We start from the raw sequence: 24,441 nt of genomic DNA, 5'->3' as shown, positions 1-24,441 counted from the left end.
TTGCTGCGGAGCACAGGCTCTAGGCATGCAGGCTTCAGTAGTTGTGGCATACGGGCTCAGTAGTTGTGGCTCGCAGGCTCTAGAGCTCAGGCTCAGTAGTTGTGGTGCACGGGCTTAGTTGCTCCGCGGCATGTGGGATCTTCCCGGACCAGGGCTCAAACGTGTCCCCTGCATTGGCAGGCGGATTCTTAACCACTGCACCACCAGGGAAGCCTTGCAAATAGGATTAATTTGTAGAATTAAATGTCTGAGGAACCCTTTCAGATGGATATGGTATAATAAGGTTCTATGAGTAGAGTGATCAGAGTCTGTGTTTTAATTTTCACTTTTAAAGAAAAATGTGTATATGTGTTTTCATTGACATAGAGCAAATGGAACTGTGAGATGTTTTTGAATTTATATAGCCTATTTCATACTATTATATCTTATTACAGTAGATGTTTTTTACTCTTGAACCATGTTTAGGTTCAGGGACACATGTCCCCACATTCCCAAAGCTATTCTCATGTTTTTTTTTTTTTTTTTTTTAATTTATGGCTGTGTTGGGTCTTCGTTTCTGTGTGAGGGCTTTCTCCAGTTGCGGCAAGTGGGGGCCATTCTTCATCGCGGTGCGCGGGCCTCTCACTATCCCGGCCTCTCTTGTTGCGGAGCACAGGCTCCAGACGCGCAGGCTCAGTAATTGTGGCTCACGGGCCCAGTCGCTCCGCGGCATGTGGGATCTTCTCAGACCAGGGCTCGAACCCGTGTCCCCTGCATTGGCAGGCAGATTCTCAACCACTGCGCCACCAGGGAAGCCCTCATGTTTTTAATGTAACAAAAAAAGTGAATGAGAATTATTTCAAAATTAATTTATATATAATATGCTTTACTGAGTAGCTTACACCACATCTCCCAATTAGTGGTATTAGTTTATACATTGTGAAAATGTGTTTATAAACTAAAAATATTTAGTATGCAGTTGACATTATGTTTGTGCAACTAATTCAGGCAAATCTAGATCACCCTTCTACCCAAACCCTAGTACCTGTTATCACTAGTGCAAATAAGGCGAATGTAACCCAGACTGCTGGCTGCCTACCAAAACTCATTTCCTCTTCTGGGCACACAGCTGAACTACATTTCCCAGTACTCCTTGCAGTCAGGCATGGCTATTTGAGCTCTAGCCAATGAGATGTGACTGAAAGTGACATATGCCACTCTAATGCCTGGCCCACAAAGCATTTCATGCACGTCTCACATATTCTTGTCCCATTTATGCTCACTTGAATAGAGACGATCCCCAAGGAGACCCTAGATGCAACATGCTGAAAATGGGTCCTGAACAACTTCATGGGTAAGGGACCACCACAACCTGTTAATTCACACAATCAAGACACAAACTTCTATTGTTTTTGAACCATTATACGTTTTGAGGTCTGTTATTGCAGCAGATAACTTAGCCAAACAAATCCAAATTTCATCTTGGAAAGCTGTATAGCTTAGTTTTTTTCCCTCATTACTCATAGTAGTAATGAAATTGACACAGATTGAAACTGATTACTTAAAAATTTTTTTTTTAATTTTGAAAATCTGAAGTTATCTTACAATTTTGGATATAGACATTTCATAATTAGGCACCCCTTAAGCCCTCAGGCCCTAAGCCCCAAGGCATCCCTTGTACGTAATGAATTAACTTCTCTATGAATCCCAAATGGTAACAGCTAGTCTCATCCTTGGGAGAATTGAGAAAAATCTCTCTCAAGTCATTTTCCATAGGGCTTAATTTCTTCAGAACTGCAGATGAGAAAGAATGGAAGCATTACAAAAACATGAAAATGTGCATGCTTATATGTGCATTGATGTATGATATTCACATATACATTTATGTGAGTCTTTCTCTATATATGTGTGTATTGATTTACTATACATAGGTCTATATTCTTCCAGGGTTTTATAGCCTTGAATACTCGTATGAACTGCGTGCACTTCAGTTGTCTAATATTGAAACTTTTACTTCTGTTTGGCTGCTTATGAAGATTCTACACTCCTGGGAACTTTTCTAATATTAAGTATGAATTATAAATTAGATGCTCAAGAATGCTTTAGTATACGTAGCACAACTCCCATGGAAACTGCTGGATCTTGGAATCTACTCTGTGCCATAGGTATCATGAGCATGTGGATCTGTCTTATGTGCTAGTTATTGAGTGAATGAATGAATGATTATATTGTATTTAGGGCAATGATTCACAAAACATTTGGAATTACATTGTGACTTGATTTCCAAGTATTCCCACTCCACCCTGGAAGAAGAGAAGGATGAGATTGTATAGCAAATGGTTAAGAGGAGTAATTGGTATTAGACTAGAAGGTAGTTCCCAGTGCTGCCTGTATATTGGAATCACCTGTATTGCTCTCTAAAAATACGACACCTGGGCCCCAACTCTGAGATTCTGATTTAAGTAGCATCAGGGTTTTCTTAAAGTTTTCCTAGAGATTCTAATGTGTAGCCAAATGTGAAAACCACTCCAACTAGAACAATGTTTTCTCTCCTTGCTTGATTATAAGATTTAGCTGGTAATCTTGCTTAAAAATATAGATTCTCAGGTCCAATTTAGGACATTCTCAATCTGTGCCTTTTAGGAAGGAGTTTTTGATTTTTTTTTTAGATGAGGGCCCCCAGATGATTCTTATGCCTGGGAAATAATACTTAGGCTCTAAGCTCTGCTGGAGAGGGGCTACAGTCTGTCATCCTCAGCTGTTCCTCCAGGCATAGCATAGACTCTGGCTCATATCAACCATTCAAATATTTTATATTAATTAATTAATTCACTTAATTTTAAAGTGGAAATAAATTAAAAAAACTGACAAAATTAAAAATGTCACTTGTGATTGGTTTTATACTAGAGATTTACAAAAGTAGAGTTGTGAAGAATTTCATGAGTTTCAAGGGTTCTCTTTTAAGACTTACTATAAATATTGCAATGTAATCAATTAATTGGCCTGCATTCAAGTATTCAGAATTCTTTGCAGGATGGTATTTGCCAGTGAATGCTAAATTCCTTCTGTATAATCACTTATTAGAAAAGTCACAAGCGAAAGGAATAGCTGAGAGCGAACTCTATAATCTATGTGAATCAAGGAATACAATTGTACCTAATAGTTAGGTAACAGAAAAACAATTAATAATTTGTTAATTTGTACTTGATTGATTGCTGTTTTTTAAAAAAATGCAGGGTTTTTATATTTTGTATTCAACTGAAAGGCAAACACATACATCAACTTAAAAGAATTATTAAAATTTTTAATCAATTTTTTCTTTAATACCTTCTGAAATCTTCACTTAGTTAAATCCACCTTCAAAATTAAAATTCTTTTAGCCTTTACTAGCATTGTCATTTAAAATTATCTGTCATTTGTCATCAGCAAGTTTGCTGTTTTTCAATTATCACTAATTATTTTCCTTTATAGTCACTCGAATAAGCTGACACTCAAAAACAGCCCTCAGATCTAGACCTGGACCCCAATTAATTAGTTGTGTTATACAAAAATAAATATCTGTATGGATGAGAATACTGTGGAGTGTTTTTCCATCCACATCCTTGACCTATAAAGGAACAAGTGAGGGATTAATCACAATAGCAACTGGCATTTGTATAGTGCTTCACAGCTTACAGGATGCTTTCACATATATCTCTCTTGGGAGTGCCATGGCCACTCTGTTGGAAACATCACTGTTTCATTGATTACAGTGCTGTTATATTATTTATTTAAATACAGAAAAGACCATTTATTTGATGTTTGCAGTGATGTTTGGTTTCAACATCAAAAAATTTGGAAAATGGACTTTACCAAGAAAACACAGATAGCTGCTAGTATTAAGTAAAAAACATTAAAATGTTTAGCTGTAAACCATGTTTTGTAAGCTCCAGTGCCACAGAATGAGCATATAAATTGGACCAGGTATAACCTGGTAAGTTGGTAGGTGGTGGGGTCTATGACAAATTGAAAAGTACCTTCCTGCCTAAAGCTACACATTTAAAAATATTTAAACACTGTGGGCCAAAGAAGACATATCCGTATGACTCATCTGCAACTTCTGCTCCGTACTAGCAGAACATGGGGTGTAGAAGAAGAAATAAAGCAGGAACACAGAAGCACAAGGAGACGGTATGAGAAATAGTTTGGGTCACAGGAATTGCGCCTATACGACTGAAGTGCAAAGAGCAAGGTTGATCAACATGGCTGATGCTCATCCAATATCACCCAGCCTCCTCCTAGCTCTCTGTACTGACTTGGTTTTGCTGTTGTGGTTGCGTCAGCATAATATAGCTATAAGCATGTGGCTGTGGGCTTAATATCTTCAGTCAGTTTCCTTACAGTAAAATGGACATAATAATAACTGTATTATAGGATTGCTGTGAAATTAAATGAGAGCATACATAACAAGGGCTTAGCAGAGGTTTTTCACATTGTAAGCACTGAATAAATTCTCATCATCATCATTGGAAAGAACCACTTCCTTAAGCATTCCTTGATTTATATGGTAAGAAACTTATAAGGGAAAAGGTAAAGTGTTTTCCTTTCACTCAAATAAATTAACAACCACAAAACCAAAGATAGAAGTGTCACCTCTCTGTGGGCTGATCTGTAAGCTCAAACAACTTCTTTCTTTTAGAACTATAAAAGGTATTGGGCAAGTTAGACTCTATCTACAAGGAGTCATACTTGTACCAACTAGGCCATTGCTTTCTGAAATGACATTCATCGAAATGCCTCAAGAATTTGGTTCAGTTAAAAATGCATTGACTGAACACCTCTGTGTAAGACACTATGTTTAGTTTTGGAAATCTGAGATGAAGAGAGCAGGATTGCTGTTCCTGAGGCGCTGACCTGCCCAGAAAAGTTGGGGAGAGAAACATGGAAACAGGTCATTTCAATACAAATGTAATGCCTGAGTTCCTCCCTCTATTATGTACATCTTTCCCTCTACCTCTTTCAATGGGAGGGACTTTCTAAGCATTGTGCAAATACAAGGATTAGTATGCTATGAAAAGACTGAGGAAAGATACATGCCCATCCTTCAAAGTCTAGTTTTAGCTCTACATCCTCCAGGAAGCTTTCCATTCTACTTTGATCTTTAATTTACTCAAAATCCTTTGAAAACTGCTGATTAATCATTTTGGCCCTTAATCATTTTCCACCTTAAATGGCAATTAATTTGCTTCCTGGGCATATGTTTTATGTACCTAACCAGATTGTAGTAATAAACCCTGAGGAGAAGGACTTAGACTCTTTGGGGCAGTACACATGCTACATTTGCAATAAACTGAAAAACTGAATGTCTTATTGCTACCAGATTAAAGAGCAGTAGAAAATAGTCCACAAATAATAAACGCAAGAATTTGGTACTCTGTTATATTGAAGGCACCCATGAAATAGTGTTTCATAAGAATCGAAGACTTTTTGGCACAATTTAAGTATTTAGGTTAGATTAGAGACAGAAAAAATGGTAAATATAAACTTACATCTGTTACATAATGCATGTTCTATTTTCACTTTTAATCAAAAACATTTATATTTTTGGTCCTGCTTTATAACCTGGTGGCAACAACTTACACTTACTCACAGGGCAACAGAACACACTTTCAGTTGCCCCACAAGTGAAGCGTTGCAGCAAGAGAAAACTTTCAGTGAGCACATTTGTTTCAATGACACATGCAAAGATGGTTGGGATAATGAAACAATACTCCTAAAACTCACAGATCACCAGTTTGAATTATGCTAATTTATCACCTAAATCTGTTTCCTGAACATTGTTACTGAAACTCAAAGAAAAAGTATGTTTATTAACATAAATATTTTTAAAAGAGAGCTAAAGAAAATAACAGGGAAGAAATGACTTTTATTTGAAAACTAGTAAACAATTATAAATAGATTGAGTCCTATATATGTTTACTTCCAATATCTAAGATTCAACCACTCTTCATATCTAATTTATTTTATCTCTCCTGTCTCTTCCTTTCATTTCCTCTGCCATTAGTGAACTTCTGCTTTTCATTACTTATCTAGATCACTGCAACAACTGCTTCACTAGTCTCCCTTCAAAAGACGCTGAATTAATCTTTCCATACTACAGTCCCAAATTTGTGACTCCTTGCTCTAACATCCTCAGTGTCTCCTTCTTGCTTACAGAACAAAGTCTAAACTACCTTACTCTAGCATTCACTAATTTCTGTGCTCTTGTTTCAGTTTATTTTTCTTTCCCAAGAGTCCTCTTCAAACATTAAATACACTACCTACATTAGTACATTTCATCTACTGAAGTGAAACTATTCTGTGCTCCTATACATGCCTTTAACTTTCCAATCTCTTTTTTTTTTCATGTCTTCCCTAAGCCTAGGATATTCTTCCAAATTCTAATTCTTTATGGCCAAGCCTGAAGGTCACCTATTCCATAAAGTTGTTCTAAATTTCTCAGAAGTAATTAATATTCTTCTTTCTGAAATTTTATAGAAAGTATTTCACTATTTCCTTAAGAGAACTTGTTATTTTATACCTAGAGCATATTTAGCTATTTTTCTCCTCTACTAGAGTAGGAAAGCTCCTTGAGAATGGAATCTATGGAAGTTTCACTTGGCTCTACTGTGCCAAGTATAAAGGCTTTGAACATAGCAGATACCCAAATAGCTACTGAACAAATGACTGGAGTAATTAATGAATATTTAGCAGTTTTAGAACTGTGGGCTTTGTATAAAGGATCATATATGGGATCTACTTGAACCTTACTGGCAACCATGAAATGAAAGTTATTGATTTTGAATATCAGATCAGTGGTTTTCCAGATATTCTCCTTAGCACATTTGAGATTCCAGAGAGACAGCCCAAGGATCTCCCTCTTTGGCAGTGAGAAATGGTAAATGAACAGAATTCTCCACTGCATACTCTGCCTTCAACTAAAGCTGTTCCTTTTGTGTATCGGCCTTTCTCTAAGACTTTGCTTAGAGAAAGCGTTCACTATTTAAAAAAAATAAAGAAAACCCTTGGGGTTCCACCACCAAAACATTCTAGTTCTATATTTGTTTCAAGTCTCCATTCCACATGAAAACACCTTCACATGATCACTAGGTAAATGAGCTTCTGTGTTTTGGCTGAGTTTATAATTATAAGAAAAATAACAAAATGTTAGCACAAAAGTAGCATTTCAGATAATTTTATAACAGGTCCTACTATAATACCTGACTTTGTATGAGACATGACATTCTATAATGGTCATTGATTTCAATCCTTGATCTGACTTTACTGGCCTGAGAACTAGCTAGCTGGTGAATCTTACAGATGTCATAGTCTTTCTGCATATTTTTCACAGATTTGAAAGGTCCCTGAGAGGCAGTTTTACAGCTTTCTATTTCTGTAAAAGACAATGACAAACTTTTCTATCCCCTAGGCTTGTGGTAGCCTGTCCCCTTACCCACAGAGTAGAAAACTGTGTTCTGCAATAAATCTAAAATGTATCTTCACTGAAATCTGTCTTAGACTCCTAGTGAGTTACACAATTCCAAGTTCATTATTTAGAGGGAAAAAATACCTGTTTAAGTCACGGTGTATAATTGGTTGTGTCAAGTTGTGAAGGTACTCCATACCTTTGGCAACATCTACTGCAATAATTAATTTAGACTGCAAGTCAAGAATCCTAGAATTTAAAAATAGATTTAATGAGGATGAAATGGTCAAAGCCAATACCATACCTTTCTAAAAGAAATCAGTAGTGTGTGTGATTTGTTATTCTGTATAATTTCAGCCTTTTTTGCTTGATTGAACATTAAGCTAAAAATTCTACAAATTTGGAAAAATAGCTTTTCTACATCTGATAATGCTTAATTATAGATCAATTCAGATACCAACCCCTCTTATTTAAACAGTCAACTTGATTTTATAATCTTTGTAATTTTATACTTAATTTCTTTGTAATAACATAAAAATGGAATCTAATCACTGAGTAAAAACCACATTCTAATTATCGTATGCATAGATGTAGGAAGTGAATTCAAGTTAGACTTGTGCAAGACTATTCTTTCTTAAAACTTTAAAAAAATAAATACTGTGACCCCTGGTAATTATTTTATTCTGATCTTATACATATCTGCTTTACTGGTATGTCAAATTTAGCCTAATTATTATAAGCTTCAGTTACTAATTTAAATTCCTTGAATTTGTTATCTTAAACTGAATTCCTGTTAAGAAAGCACAGAAATCTTTCTAGTCATTAAAACACAATTATTGGGCATAAATTATTAGCCATCTTTAAAATGTCACATTTCCTAGTGCTCAGAGATATCAGAAGGTAAAAGCTCACCTAAGCAGAAAGCGTATGAGGTATTGCAACTGTAATTCCAATGACATGTAAAATGATAAGTCAGAGACCATACCTCTTCTGTTCATGAAGGAGGGAGAATAGAGAACCCCCTGATATGTACTGAGTGACGATGGCAAACTGGCTGGGATCATTCAAGCAAGCACCCACAAACTGAATGACACAGGGATGATTGAGCCGGCAGAGAATGGACACCTCTCGGCAAAACATATCCACATCTGACTTGGAGCAGTAGGTGTTGGCTCGATAACTGGAAATGACAGCAACAGGAAGTCTTCAGTCAACAGATGAATCAAAACAAGGGGCTAGCCATGCACATGCTTCTCAGAGTTTACTGCTCTACTTGGATGCTAAATTTTCTCATTCGCTTGCTTACCGCTTTATAGCCACTATTTTATTTCTGCATCGTCCTTTATACACTTTCCCAAAAGAACCTAAAATTGTTTAAGAGAAACAAGTAAACACATATTATTAAACTGAGCGCATTAAACTAAAACAGACTAGTATTTTCTTAGGTTACCTGAGCCGATAATCTCATGGAACTCAATTTCTGAGAGCTGAAGATGGAAATGTGAAGGCAATCCAGCCCTTAGAAGGAGAACATCTGCCTTCTCTGCAAACAGGAATTATTATTTTATTTTTTAAGATAAAAAGCACACATGTGGATGCTTACACACACATGCACATGTATACTTAACCAAAAACATCATACCCTAGTAACATTTAATTTTCCAACTGTAATTGACTACTTGGAGATACTAAAACCTTACCACAAATGATCTCTATTCCCCTACATTAAAAGCCTGTTAGTTCTGTCTCTGTTACCCGACCTTTGTTATCGGAGCTAAGGGTTTATTCCTGATTTGGTCAACCACTAGCTTCTCTGTATGATGTGGCAACTCTGGAGTACAGTCCATATCACATCATGATATAAAGAGTCTTATCTGGTCAATCCCTGCAACCTGTCACAAAAAGCTTAGTCAAATATCCATAAACTAAACCTTCAAGAGATGCCAATTAGGAAATAAGCATATGAATTATTCAGAAGAAACATTCAAAACCAAAAATTATTTTTAAAAACTTCAAATTCTAAATAAATATAAATTTACAGTTGAATATTTTTTACTTTCCTGATTCAACGGTATTAATTTCTGTGTATAGCATACATTCAAAAAAGTTCCCAAAGTATTACTTATTTGGGATCTTTTGAAAAATAATTTATTTTTCAATTTTTTTCCCTATGACAAAACTTTTCCCCATTCTCCTTAAAGATATTAATATTTATAATTTATATTTCATTAAAAATACAAATGTCTATGTGAATTTAATCTTCTTTTAATATTCATATGGAATTTTCACCATTATACCTTCATGAACTAAGAGGGCATATGCAAAATAACATAGCAGATGAGGTTAATTATGGAAAGAATGGTCTGTTAATAATATTGTTTATGCTTGCAAAATAGTCATTTGTAATATATGAAACAAAATAGAAAGTTATCGGGCTTCCCTGGTGGCGCAGTGGTTGAGAATCTGCCTGCTAATGCAGGGGACACGGGTTCGAGCCCTGGTCTGGGAAGATCCCACATGCCACGGAGCAGCTGGGCCCGTGAGCCACAATTGCTGAGCCTGCGCGTCTGGAGCCTGTGCCCCGCGACGGGAGGGGCCGCGATAGAGAAAGGCCCGCGCACCGCGATGAAGGGCGGTCCCCGCACCGCGATGAAGAGTGGCCCCCGCTTGCCGCAACTGGAGACAGCCCTCGCACGAACCGAAGACCCAACACAGCCAAAAGTAGATAAATAAATAAATAAATAAATAAGAAAATCCTTTAAAAAAAAAAAAATAGAAAGTTATCATATTTGAGGCAATAGTTATCGTTAGTAATAAAATATAACAACTGTCCCATATTAAAATACCTTTTGTCATGCTTTTAATCTTCCCCAAAGGGGATGGAACAGACACATAGGAGCCATCTAGAAATCAAATTATAGAGTTAAAGGTAGCAAACATTTTTTTCCATAAAAGCTAAACACTATAAAAAGTAGCACGTGACAAAAGAAATATGCTAAGAACACCAAGTGAGACTATAACTTAAGTCTAGGTTTTCCTATAGATACTGAAACTGTACAGCAAGTGTTTATTTAGAGAGTACATAAAATGATTAAAAATAAAAATCCAAGGTCTAGCAGACTGCAGAGGATTTAATTGTGTCTGCATATGAGTATTCTCTGTCCTGTCTTAATAGATTACTGAAATGGAAAATGACTGCTCTCAGCTTACCCAGGCCTTCCCAGTCATACACCAGCCTCATAAACATCCAGTCCAGGGAATGTAAAACTTGGAGGAACTGCAGATTGGTGAGTTAGAAAGTAGCCTAAGTGGGTGCTTCTTTATTTTCAGCCTCACCCAGACGTAAATCTTCTTAAAATAAAGCTGATCTGACATGCCTTCCTCCCTAACCCCAGAATGTTGGTAATAGAAACACAGGTTTACCTTTAGGCACAATATTGCACTAACAATGAAAATTTAATAAGAAAGGGGGTACCTCCTCCAGGCTGAGAATATTCATTACAGGGCAATTCATCCTGAGGTCTCTTATAATGTTTCAGGAGTGTGACAATTGCATCATGTCCTTTATGAAAAGACAAAGAAGGACAAAGTGTCTTAATTCTTGTTTGATTTATTCAGCTCACCACCTAATTGAAAAATAACCAAGGTAGCTTGAAACAAGATTAATCTTAAGAGGTAACACATTGCAATAGGAATTTAGTGCTTTCATTCATTCATTCAAACTCTACTATCATCTTGTAATGTATAACAGTATCGAATCACTAGGTTGTACATCTGAAACTAATATAATATTGTAAGTCAAGTACACTTCAATTAACAAAAAAAAGACTGACATATGTGATGTGCTATTTTAGGCACTATGTTGGGTACGGAGGATGCAATGAACAAGGCAACTATGGTCCTACCCTCAGAAAGTTTAGTGTAATTGAACAAATAATAAAAATGATGAGAATTTCTAAATGAGTACCTATCAAGTGCTATGGGAGTATATAATAAGAGCACGATTAAAAGGGTGAAAAGCACATTTGGTAACCAGGAAGGAGAGATGTATTTGCTGTGATTGAGCATTACATTTGGCTGGCAACTGCAGTATAACAGGGCATTAAGATAATTTGCATAGGTTTTTGTGGCAGGAGACAGCTGGCTGCCTACCAATATTTGTAGTTCCCATTCACAGAGTAATTTTGTCACTGGGAATGGCTGCCCACCCAGGGACAACAACTCCGTATCCCCCTTGCAGCCAATTGTGGCCTTGTGACAAATTCCCATCAAGTAAATATGAGCAAAAGTGAAATCACTTCCAGGCTTGGACTTTAAGAAATAAGTGAGTCCTCTCTCCTCTCCCTATCTGCTGGTTGGATGCAGAAGGCTCTGAGGCCATATGCGAGGGGAGAAAGCCATCCACTGACCAGAAATGCCCACCCTGGACTGTTACATGACTGAGAAATAAATTTCTATTACATATCACCATCAAAATTGGGGAGTTTGTTAATTGTACTAGGGACTTATAATTGTGAAAATGCTAAATAAAATATAAAAATAAAAATGCTAAATGCTCCTCTGAGTAGAAACAATTTTCAATAGAACAACACTTTGATACTATCTTATGCTTTAACTGTGAAAATAATCTACTGTAGCTAATTTATACAAGAAGAAAACAAAGTCAACCTTAAAGACCCTGCCAAGAAACTTGTGAAATGCAACAGAACTCACTGTAAAAGGGGCAAAATTTAGAAACTGAAAAAGTATAAGTGCTTATCCACCACGAAGGGTTCATAGTTAACACTGGTTTGAATACACCTAGCTAATGTATAGAGTATATGCTGTGAGTTGTGCCTGCTTTCAAAAAAGAATTAAAATTAATAGAGCATGCAGGATCATAAGATGAAATGATTAAGATGTTTATCAGCACTAAAAGCTTTTTCAAATGTAACATTCCAAGTCCAGATTCCTCAAGAAAAAAAAAAAAAATGTGACTATGATTGTTAAAACTTGTAGCAAAACTTAAATCTATGGAGTTAACAACTAGTGTCCATTGTCTTATCATCCATAGCTTTCTATTCATGACTGGCGGATCAATGATTTTCTCAAGTCATAGACACAGGTTATGATGAAATAATGGGGAACCAGTCCCATCAATACTCCTTCTTTGGACTCTCATGTGCTCACAATCAGGGAAACCTCAAAACATGAAAGACATAAGGCAACAGGTAAATTTCTAAAGGAAGAGCCTACTAGTCAGAAGGAAGAGAGAATGTAAAGAGCCCCAAATGGGAGAAAGCATGACATGTTCAGAAAATGAAAGATGGCCAGTGTGGCTGGAGCATCGCAAGCAAGGATGAGTGGTACCAGGCTTGGCTGGAGAAGTCGGTGAGTGCACATCATGTGGAGTAGTGCTTCTCACATTTTATCGTGTGTGTGAGAATCGCCTGGAGTGCATGTTAAACTGCAGATTCCCGAGCCCTGCTCTCAGAGATTCTGATTGAAAAGGTCTGTGGTGGGACCTGAGAGTTGCTTTTCTAACAAAGTCCCAGGTGATGTTGATCAGCAGTCCACACTTTGATATTACTGATGTGGAGCTTTATAGCTTTATAGGTTAGGATAACGAGTTTGTATTTTAATGTGGATGAGATGGGGGACTACTAGAGGATTTTAATTAATTGAAGGATATGGTTTGTTTTTACTTTTCAAACATATCCTTGTTTACAGATTACAACTGATGATGCATCTTCATAAAGCTGTTGTAAAGACTAAGTGAGATTATATATGTAATATGCCTAACAGTTCTAACACATAAATATGCCTTTTGGAGCTTTTCACTGCTTTCTTGCTTCACTATTTTGCCTCAAGAATTGTAAACAAACTTGGAAACTCATTTTTGGAACTTCAGATAAACTTTCTAAATGCCAATATATTCAATTTCTGTTGCTGGCATTGTTAATTACCACAAATCTAGCAGCCTAAACAATTCAACTTTGTTATCTTATGGTCCTGAAGGTCAGAGTCCAACACGGTTCTCACTGAGCTAAAATCAAGGTGTTGGCAGGCTGCATTCCTCCTAGAGGAACATCAGTTTCCTTGCCTTTTCCAGGTTCGAGAGGCCACCAACATTTCTTGGCTTGCGGCCCCCTTTCTATATCTTCAAAGCCATCAACGGCTGGCCTGAGTCCTTCTCACGTCGTATCACTCTGGCTTCTGTTTCTGCTTCCATATTTAAGGACCCCTGTCATTACATTGGGCCCACCTGGAAAATCCAGGATATTCTCTCTCTCAAAGTCAGCTAGTCATCAGCCTTAATTCCATCTGCAATCCTAATTCCCTTTGCTATTTGCCATGTAAGGCAGCATACTCACAGGTTCCAGGGAATAGGACCTGGGCATCTTTGGGGGCCATTGCTCTGCCTACCACCTTTAGTTGTGATGAAAATCAAATCTCAGTGTGGTTTGTTTGCATGTTGGTACAGCTTTTCTTTCTTCCCCAATGCTAATGGCCATTTGAGCCTCAGGATAAATTAGCACCACCACCAAGAATTTCCTCTGGAATTAAAACACCCCTTCATCTGTCCCCTTGCTAGATTCTTAGGTTCTTAGGTTTTATCTGCTCCTATCCACACTGTCTGCTCCTACTTTTAACAGGACCTGTGGTGCTTTTGGAGTTTTTATTTTACTTAATTTGATCTTCAAGTGTTTGGGACCAGGAAAAACAAATCAAAAACAAGTTTTTTTTTCTTATTTCTGTTTTTCCTAGGACAGGCTCCTTTGGGAAAAGAAAACAACCCAAACCACAAGGATTTACCCAAGGACAACAAAGCTTAATTCACAGAGCCCACCTCCTCACCTGTCTCAGCCCCTCTGTTGGACTGACTGTGGCTGACAGCCGAGAGGGCCTCCTGCTTTCCCTAGTGAAGCAGAAAGCCACATCTTGAATCCTGAAGGCCTGTGTGAGTCAGTGATCACACCCTTGATGTTACCTTTCATCTCAACAGCTCTCTTGGCTCCACTTGCTCTGAGCAGTTTTAATTTCCTGCCAGCGCAGTGGCACAATTTGCTGGCATTTTCTTTAGGATGCTTTTCATCAAGAGCCTAATGAGTGCCTGGGTTCTGGCTGATGATAAGCATGAGGCTGCCAGGGAAATGCCAAGAGGCCCCCTTGGCTCTGGAAGGCATCTCCGCCTGATTTCCCACCTCCTGCTAACTGTGGGCTGAGTCACACATGTATGGGAAATTCTCCTCTGCTCTCACTGCACTGACAAACTACAAGTGTATGCAAAGAAACCTGAAAACCACTAGGACCCAGCTCCCTGATATTTAGCTATGAGGGGTTAAGCAGAAAAATGCCTTGATGGAACTCACTAAATGGACTTGTAAGCCAAACTCCTGATAATGGATATACCCAGATAACCAAGGCACACTAATGGAACACGTCCAGAGATAATCGAAGTCCCACTAATTAAATAAAATGTTTTCCCATATCTAAGAATTTACTATCTACATCCGAGTATTTTACCCAAATAGGAGGTTGCTATGATACTAGCCTAATGCAGTTAGAATAGTGATTTGTACTTTCAGAGTATTATTCATTAGTGCCCCCAAGGGTTTTGGCAAATGGGACTCTCCTGCTGGCTTGAAGGGCCTTTCATTTCCTGCCCCCTGCTCTTCCAGTCCTGTCTACATTCCCGAAATGCCATGCTTCCCCTTTCATTTGTCTTTTTCTTATGTCCCTTTACTCCTTACATTTGGAGTGATTTTCCCCACCACTCCCCAAACTTTCTGAATAGCTCTTTATTTTAAAACCTAGGTTGTTCTTTAAGGCTCCAAGTCCATCCAAAGGGCTGTTACATGGAGAATTTAGTATGTACATCACGGCCATGTATACAACAGAGGATTCCTAATTATTCAAGAAGAAAAAGTACAAATTTTATTATTTCCCTATAAGGTTGTCTCTCAGTCCCCGCCATTTCATCTTAGAAACAATGAATGCTGTTCATCGCTATGAGAAATTATTTTAAGAACACAGAAGAAAGCTTGCTACGAAAATCATTTTAAGAACTAGATCTGAAGATTAATGGTGAATGACACCAGTACTAAGACCTTTGTGACTCTGACACCCTGTGGGTCTGAGATTAAGTAGAAAACATGGAGATTTGATCTCGATTACGGAAGCCAAGAAATTCTTATTGATCTCATATGTACCACATGCCCAGGTCATCAAAAGAGCAGTCTGGGCCATTCTTTACATGTGCCTCAAAAATTAAACCTCTCACAGCAATGATATAGATGAGACTTTGCTCAATATTTTGCTATCCCCCCTTCCCATCATGTTAAAAACCCACTTTCCAGAAACATTGAAAAGTGAGATCAGAGGATGGCTCCTGATGTTTGCACTTCTATGGCTCATTTTCCTCCTGACAGTCCTGGTCCCATTCACTGACAATTAAATCAGAGGCAACAAATATTCCAGACTTGCTACATCTTCTCATGACTTAAATCTGAAAGATACTTTACTTTGATATCACCAGAAAGAGAACACACCCCCTGCTTCCCCCATGATTCTTATCCCTTAATCACCAGGCTCAGACAAGAATGTCACCAGTCCTCCTTCATCTTGAGATAAGAATCCACAAGGATGAATGCTTTTGCCAAAAGGACATATATGCAAACCAAGCCATTTAACATTCCTCTTTCCTCTTTTTCTCCCTTCCCATTTTGCCTTTATTGTCCCTTCCCTTTCCTTCCACAAATATTTATTGAGTGCCCATTAGAGACCAGCTCAAACAACATCTTCCCAGGGAAGCCCTCTGTGACTTTTCCATTTTAGTGTCCTTGAACATTTTATTTACCATCTTTGTACTTTTTACTTTACTTTTTACTTAACAACTTTTTACTTACTTTTTATTTTATTCATAGCACTTATTATTATCTGATAGTTTCCATTTGTTATCTTGCTCATGACCTGTGTTTTCTGTTAGAAATGCAAACTTTTTAACCACAGGGAGATACTGTCTGTTTCACTCACTGTTTTACCTCAGTTCCTAGTATACTGTCTAGAACATATTAAGTTTATGACACTTTTTTTGAATGAATGAATGAATGGTACAAAGTACGAGAGTGTAATGTTGAAACAGAAATGCTCTTTACTCTTGTAATGAATGTTGTGTAATAGAAAAGAAAAAAATATATATATATATATAAATGTTCACTCAAAATTGTATTTAGCCAAGCTCTAGGAAGGAAAGGTAGAGGATGCTGTGAACGTGCATAACGATGCTATTTTACAATAGGCTGGAGGGGTCAGGGAAGAGTTCCTTGAGGAACTGTCTTTTAAGCTGAGCTTGAAAGATAAGCATGAGTTGATTAAGCAAAAAAGGAGAATAAAAGAATTCTAGTCAGAGTGAAAAATTTTGCAGTTCCAATGAATAGAAAGAGGAGCTGTATTTAGAATATTCTTTAAAATCTTCTGCCTATTAATTTGAGTATTAGGATTGTTCAGTTAATAAGAAAACCTATGATATTTCAAAAATCCCTACAGAGAAAACAGAATAGCGGTAATTAGTATTCTTGAAAAGATCAACTATATTATGACTGATCAGATGCCATTTAGTGAGACATGGAATAGAATGTTATGACTGAAATATCTGCTCATTCTCTATTTCACTTCAACAAATGTATATTGAGCAGCTATTAGGAATCAGCCATTGAATTAAGTTTTTGGAAGATCAAGATTAACAGCCCAAATGTTTGTTCTCAAAAAGTTTAGGGGGAGAGTGTTTCAACATGAGATAGAAATGTGCGTATGGCACAATAAAACATCAAGAAAGGGTGTGTGTGTTAGGCTGGAATGTCAGGGGAGACTTTCTGCAAGAGAGGATCCATAAACTGAGTCTTGAAGGTTAAATAGAATTAAGAAATTTAAGAAGTGAAGTCAGGTAGGCAGGGTGGGAGGGTGTAGAGAAAGAGAGGACTGCTTGAGAAAAGGCTTGGAAGCATGGAATAATATGATATGCGTAGAGGAGCGAGTAATTTTGCATAACTACCATGTAAACAGACGCTGGCTTACAGGGTTGTCGTGTAGATTTGATGGGATAATGTGATGTAGAATGTGCTTGGCATAGAGTGAACCCCTAGTGAATGGTAGGGATCTAGTGAATGTGATGACGATTGCAGCATGTGGGGTCACTCCTGTGACAGGAGGGACTGGCTATGAGGTTTGAGAGGTAGGAAGGGCACAGGGTATGCCATGATAATAAACTGAGACTTTTTTTTCCTAAGGTGATAGTGTATCAGTGAAGGATTTTAAGCTGGGGAATGATATGGTCCTATTTACAGCTTGGATACATCTTTCAGACTACAGTTAGAAAATGGAATCAAAAGATGCCGAAGACAAAAAAAAAAAAGTAGTTATGAGACTATTAAAATGGATCAGGAGAAGGAGGATAAGGTTATGTATTAAAACAGTGACAGTAAAAAAAAAAAAAAGAAAAAAGGATGGATTCAAAATGTAAGTATGAAGTAAAATAACAAGACTTTTTGATTGAATGGATATGGGGGAAGGGAGGTTGAGAGAGAAAAAAGTAGTCAAGCATCAACCCAGATTTTTGACTCAGGTGCTAAGTGAACGGCAATGCCGTTAAATGATATAATGAATAAGTGATATGGTAGAAGAACCTGACTGATGAGGACAAAAAAGATATTAAGTTCAGTTTTGGACTTGTTGAGTTTTACACACTCCTCAGATATCCAAGTAAAGGGATCCAGCACATCAGATGGTGTGATGTTTTGAAAACATGGCCACAGAATCTTTGATACTTCTCCATGACTGAGGAGGAAAACCCTGCTCTAGTAAAGAGACTTGCAAATTTGTACTAAAATTTTAAAATATTATGTTACATATTTGCATGCAACTATACATATTAGAACAATGATTTTAAATTGCTTAATATTTTGATTAGTGATTTTCAAAACCTCTTTGATCTTGCTGTAGTCCTTAAATTTTAAGTTTTAAATGAATGGTATTACTTAAGCCATAAACAAGAAATATATATACAACCAAATAACACAAGCTTTTATATATTCTGGGTTTGTCTAGTGGTGTTTGGCAGGGATAAAATGCTTCATTAGGAGGTTTAAAGAAGATGACCATTATCCTAATATGTCAATGTCATATTTCTTACTGGACACTAAAGCATGTTGTAAATGAGGAAAGACTGTAAGATTTGGAAGCTTTGTGGAGCATGATTGTATCTCTGCTATGCACTTAATAACAACAGATACCACTATTTTTATTGAGAATCTGTGATCCAGACATTTACATCTTATCCCTAAGCCTCAGCAGAATTCTTAAAGTGGTTATTAATTTACTCATTTTAAATTTGAAGATTAAGGCTCAGTTAAATAACTTGCCCAAGGTCATTAAGTAATAGGTATGGGATTTGGACTTAGATCTATCTGATTCTGAGTGAGGTGGTAAGCGGTTGAACTGTGCAATGAGACAGACCTCTGTTCGGTATCAGCTCTCCACCTAAGAGCTGTGTGGTTTGAGCTAGTGTGACAACACCTCCAAGTCTCAAACATTTTATCTGTAATACAAAGGTAATACCAATTTAAAGGGTTATTTTGATAATTAAATTATATACATATTATATATGCATATGTAATAAGTGATTAATTTTTTTTTCCTTTACTTTGCAGTGAAAATTGATTTGTATATTCTTTGCCTCTGAGTCCTTGTGGGATTTTTTTTTTAATTTAATAAGTGATTAATTAATGTAAGTTCTCTTCTGCTATTTGTATTTTTTTAATGTTTGTAGCTTCTTACACAGTTATTATGTCTCAAAATTTTTTGTGTTATCCCCTATAAGAATAAAAGTTCTTCCTATTCTAATGAGAGATGGTATTATTTTATTTATTTATTTTTTAAAAGATAGAGTTAACTAAACATGTAGAAAGGTAACCAGTAGACACAAAGTTGCACATAGATTTTAAAACACCATCTAAATCTTTTGTTTATTCCTTCCTCTATCCCACCCCAATCCACCCTAGCACACTAAACTATGTTCATTAAACTAAGTAACTAAACTCCAAATAGGTAAGAATTCAATATAGAAGAAGCTTGGGAGTTTATCTTTCATGGATGAAGATTTATCAAAAAATTTAATGAAGCTACCTCTTCTTCCTTCTACTCCTCCCTCATCCTTATCTCTTAGTTATTTTTTACTGGCTGAAAACTGTAGAAACTCACAACTGTAAGACTTCATTACTTTTAGAGAATACACTATGGTACGTTTACTATAAATAATTCACACCACACTACACTTGTCAAAAGGAATGAACAAAGTATATATCATGGTACAGGAGCCTTGATTTTTATTGTTTTTGCTCACTTACTCACTAATTCTCCAACTGAAGCTCCCTGTCACTGTGAATTAGAGTAGTTCTGCTGTATACAAATATTGTATTCTGGGTAATTAGATATTGGGATAGGAGCCTCTGTAAATTACTTTAACTGGTGTCAGTACTGAAGCAAATAAGTTTTAGTTCTGTTTCTAGTTTGGGTTATTTTCTGACCCTAAACAGCCTGACATAAAGGAGTGCTTTTCTTTGTCAAAGGCAGCCTTTTCAAATCTAACTGCCAGACACACTATTGAGCTATGTGCTCAATTCTAATTGGCTGAGATCTTTTCAATTCAGCAGTTTCATCTTTAATGCAATGGATGTAAGATTATGTGTAGGTCTTTTCAATGGGTTTTCCCTACTGGTGATTAGGGCAGAGGATTTGAACATAAGCAGGCTGCTGGCTATTTCTTTTGGCCAATTTAAATTGATTCATACAAATCCTTTGTACCCCAGGGAAAGAGCAGAACAAATCCAAGTGAGTGAGACAGCTATGGCTACTCTCAGATGGAACGGTAGAAAAGAAGAGGGAGGACAGACTGGGGAGAGGAAACATTCTAAGTATTATAAAATTGGAGCTCTGAGCAATCTGGCAGTGAAATATTGAAACTTAACCAGCAGGCTCCTGGTTACTGGTTAGAACCAAGGTCACCAGGAAAATTATTTCTAAGATTGATTTTGATATCTTTAGGTTAAAAGGGCTATGTAAATGGAAAATATTTTTCATACCTGATCCCACAGGGAGCCATAGTGGGTAAACTCTTTTCTAAAAGTATTCCAAAAGATAGTAGATAATTCTTTTCAGAACTCCAAAGCACCTCTGAATGTGCTATAACAATAGCAGAGAGGGTCAGCTAAAAATTTTGTTTGGGACAGATGAAAAATTTGCCTTCTAACCATTCAGAGATGAGTGCTGTTGAGAAAGCCTCCTAGTTTTATCTTAAGAGGGTAGACTAAGATGAGCTATTCAAACTGGGCACATTCAAAAGTATTCCTTTTTAAATAGACAGACCCTGGTTATGAAGTCTCTTCTGGGTTTTCTAAGGACTGGATAGGGTACAGGGCAAGCCATGATGGGGCCATTTTTACATCATCTCTATTCCACAAAGAAAGAACTCCAAGTGAAGTTTTAGTGCTTTTTCAACTCCATCTCCAAGTTGCTCAGGAAAATCCTTGGTACGCCATATCAATTAATTTGGTGACTCCCTCTCTGAAGGAGAAAGCAAAGCCAAAGAAAACAGGGACAGTGCACTGCTGACAATATTTTAACAAGGCCATTTCAATCTTCCCTGAACACACGAAAACAATGCAACATTTCTCTAGCAAGAGAAAATAGCAACAAATTTATTTTGTTGGTTTAACTTGCTCTGCCCTAGAACATATGCAAAACATCCATCTATCTCCTGAGTAGTAACATTCAATTTGTTAAAATTTATAGTAATAATGAAATGCAACACTGATGCCTGGCACATTAGTTGAACAAATAAGGGTGACAAGTATGGCATATATTGCAGAGACCAGTGGGTAAGTCCTCTAAGCTAAAGGATTTTTGTTGTTGTCGTTTGGTAGGAAATCTTAGGAGTTTACACGATGATTCCCTGTTTTATACAGTGTGGAATTCCACAAAAAATAAAAGTAAAGCCAGTTTTCAACCATTACTCTCAATCAAGTAAAAACAAACAAAGCCAAACCCTGTGAAGAGATAAGCTGCAGCAGCTATTTCTGAGCTGTCTTCCGGAAGACTAATGATTTGTAAACAGTCTTTCACTGAAACTCAAATTTATTGAGAGACACTGTCTGAGAATCATTGGAATAAATGCAACATAACTAGAACTTAGTAAGGCCTCTCGAGGCTTCAGAATATGTAAGATTTTCCAACTGATATGCAAATATATAATTTCCTGGACTTTCTTTTACACACAGTAGAAGGCAGTTATACCTAACAGAAATGTATATAGTTATTCATCAAAAGACACATACGTGACATGTACACGTATAACAAGAGTGTTCCTAATAGTCCCCAATTGAAAATTATCCAAATGCCCTGAAAAAGCAGAATGAATGAATTGTGATATAGTTAAAAACATAATACCATACAAGAATGAACAGTCTAGAGCTACCTGCAACAATATGGATGAATCTCACAAACTGTTGGTCAAAAGAGGCCAGACATAAAGATGTATATAGCGTAGCATTTCACTTATATTAAGTACAGAAAGAGGTAAAGCTAGTCTATGCCTCGAAAAGGCAGTGGTACCCTCTTTGGAGAGTGAGTGGAAGACAATGTAAGTAGGGCTTCTGGGTGCTGACCATGTTCAGTTTCTTCATCTGGACGCGGAGTGAGTTCAGTTTGTGAAAATTCATTGAGCTATAATGTGCAAGTATGCGTGTGTGTGCGCGCATGTGTTTATACAATACTCAAGTAAAAAGTAAAAAACATAACAGGCCTATATCTTAATTCATTCCTTGCTATTCCATGTCTGTTCACTTGTCTCTAGTAAAGTAACTCCTATATCATTTCCTCACTAGCAATCTGCAGACCTATATGTTTTTCTTTCTCCTTGTCTATATGCTTACAATAGCTCTCTATTTCTATCCATCAAACTTCATCTCTCTGTTCATTAATGGACTTCCATGTCCTATTTCAGGCAGAAAACCTTTTAGATCATCTTGGTAGCCTAAGAAATCTTCCAGTTTAGTAATTTCTCTTTTTAAGTATGGTTTTCTAAGATTCTAACATTTAAAAAGATAAGAATACTTCTTTACATACTTTAAACATCTTAATAAGACAATGCAGGCATCAAAGTCTGATATATTTTACAGTATTTAGTTGTAACTCTGATTTCAATACTGTTCCATGTCACCTGAAAATTTACACTCTGTTGGAGTTTATGCGTTTATGTAGAGCTCTCTTAAGAGGTATAATATATTTTAATAACAATGACAAAGATGCTATTTTACCTTCTAATTGTGTCTAGTTTCCTCTCCTTTAAAATGAAAAATTCACTATTAATAATCTTTATTTCTGGACTACTACTATTACCACTGTTATTATTACTGAAATGCCAATTATTAGGTATTTATTTTGTGCCAGCCACATTTATAAGCAATTTGCACATATTATCTCATTTAATCTTTACAATCTTATGAAGTTGTTATTGTCCTTATTTTTCAGATGAAAAACTAAAGCTCAGCAAGAATAAATAACTTGCCCAAGATCAAGCAACATGATTTGATTTAAAACCAGGTGTTCTGCCCAAGCTTTCACCTCTTTGAGCTCAAATAAGTTTATACTTAAGCACTAAACATTGGTTGCCTTACTTTTTCTAGTGCACGCATTGTTAGCAGGGTTAGATGTGACAAATACTCCCTTTCTTTCTTTGCATTAATTTCATTTTTAATAATTTGAATCCACAGCAAAATTCTCCTATATAAGAGATAAAGACTAGTTCTGTATCTACTCTAAGAAAGTAACTATCATTACCTATCACAATTTTGTTTCTCCAGCATCTAGAAATGTGATAGCTCCTTTTCCGTTCAAAATGCCAATACCAAGAATGCCTTCAGCTCATCTGCAGCCCAGGAGTTGCTTTCCCTATTGTACTCTTTGATCCAAGTCTCCAACGATTCAAATACAATCTCCAGAGGAAATGGGAGCATACAAGTCATGCAAGCAAAAGAATTATTGATGCACTGGCATAATCTGTGCACACAGTTCAATGTTATCACTATAGAGATGCAATGGTGAAAAACATACCTTTTTCATAAGCCCACATTAAACATGTCTGCTCATCTTTTTCACCACTAGACCTGCTTGGATCACAAGCTACCAGGTTCATATCAGCTCCGTTATCCAGTAAGAACTGAACCAGGTGAATGTGACCATGGTAGCAAGCAGAGTGCAATCCTATAATAGAATAAGAATGAAAGTGTGAAAGGAGAAAAGGGGAAAACTGAAACCCAATTTTCAAAAGACAGTCATTACCACATAATAGAATTGTTGCCAGAGATATACAGCAAGGGTTGATTTCTTTGACAAGGAATTAATTCTGCCTTTGAGCAAACAAAACAAAGTTGGGGTCTGGGCAAGATGGCGGAAGAGTAAGACGCAGAGATCACCTTCCTTCCCACAGATACATTAGAAATACATCTACACGTGGAACTGCTCCTACAGAACACCTACTGAACGCTGGCAGAAGACCTCAGACCTCCCAAAAGGCAAGAAACTCCCCACGTACTTGGGTAGGGCAAAAGAAAAAAGAAATAACAGAGACAAAAGAATAGGGATGGCACCTGCACCAGTGGGAGGGAGCTGTGAAGGAGGAAAGGTTTCCACACACTAGGAAGCCCCTTCACTGGTGGAGACTGCGGGGGGCAGAGGGGGGAAGCTTCGGAGCCATGGAGGAGAGCAGCCACAGGGGTGCGGAGGGCAAAGCGGAGAGATTCCCGCACAGAGGATCGGTGCCGAGCAGCACTCACCAGCCCGAGAGGCCTGTCTGCTCAGCCGCCGGGGTGGGCGGGGCTGGGAGCTGAGGCTCGGGCTTCGGTCGGATCCCAGGGAGAGGACTGGGGTTGGCGGAGTGAACACAGCCTGAAGGGGTTAGCGCACCACAGCTACCCGGGAGGGAG

The 24,441-nt window shown here is 37.3% G+C and overlaps 1 protein-coding gene across 6 annotated transcripts in view; it reads right to left on the bottom strand.

Moving 5' to 3' along the window:
* The window catches only part of TNNI3K (TNNI3 interacting kinase), a 288,508-nt gene that overhangs the window by 162,117 nt on the left and 101,950 nt on the right, over positions 1-24,441 (bottom strand). For 5 of the 6 annotated variants that reach the window (XM_007182931.3, XM_007182928.2, XM_007182927.2 and 2 more), the window contains 7 exons: positions 23,570-23,719; positions 10,899-10,985; positions 10,270-10,326; positions 8,874-8,966; positions 8,730-8,787; positions 8,409-8,603; positions 7,568-7,672 (listed from right to left, as the gene is read on the bottom strand). In XM_007182931.3, coding sequence (XP_007182993.1) covers positions 7,568-7,672; positions 8,409-8,603; positions 8,730-8,787; positions 8,874-8,966; positions 10,270-10,326; positions 10,899-10,985; positions 23,570-23,719 — 745 coding nt within the window. The remainder of the gene's footprint in view (positions 1-7,567; positions 7,673-8,408; positions 8,604-8,729; positions 8,788-8,873; positions 8,967-10,269; positions 10,327-10,898; positions 10,986-23,569; positions 23,720-24,441) is intronic. The other variant, XM_007182929.2, reaches the window with a different exon arrangement.

This window comes from Balaenoptera acutorostrata, chromosome 1, assembly GCF_949987535.1.
Source record: "Balaenoptera acutorostrata chromosome 1, mBalAcu1.1, whole genome shotgun sequence".
Lineage (NCBI taxonomy): Eukaryota > Metazoa > Chordata > Mammalia > Artiodactyla > Balaenopteridae > Balaenoptera > Balaenoptera acutorostrata.
Note: the sequence above shows the minus strand (reverse complement) of the source record. Positions and strands in the feature narration are given on the sequence as shown.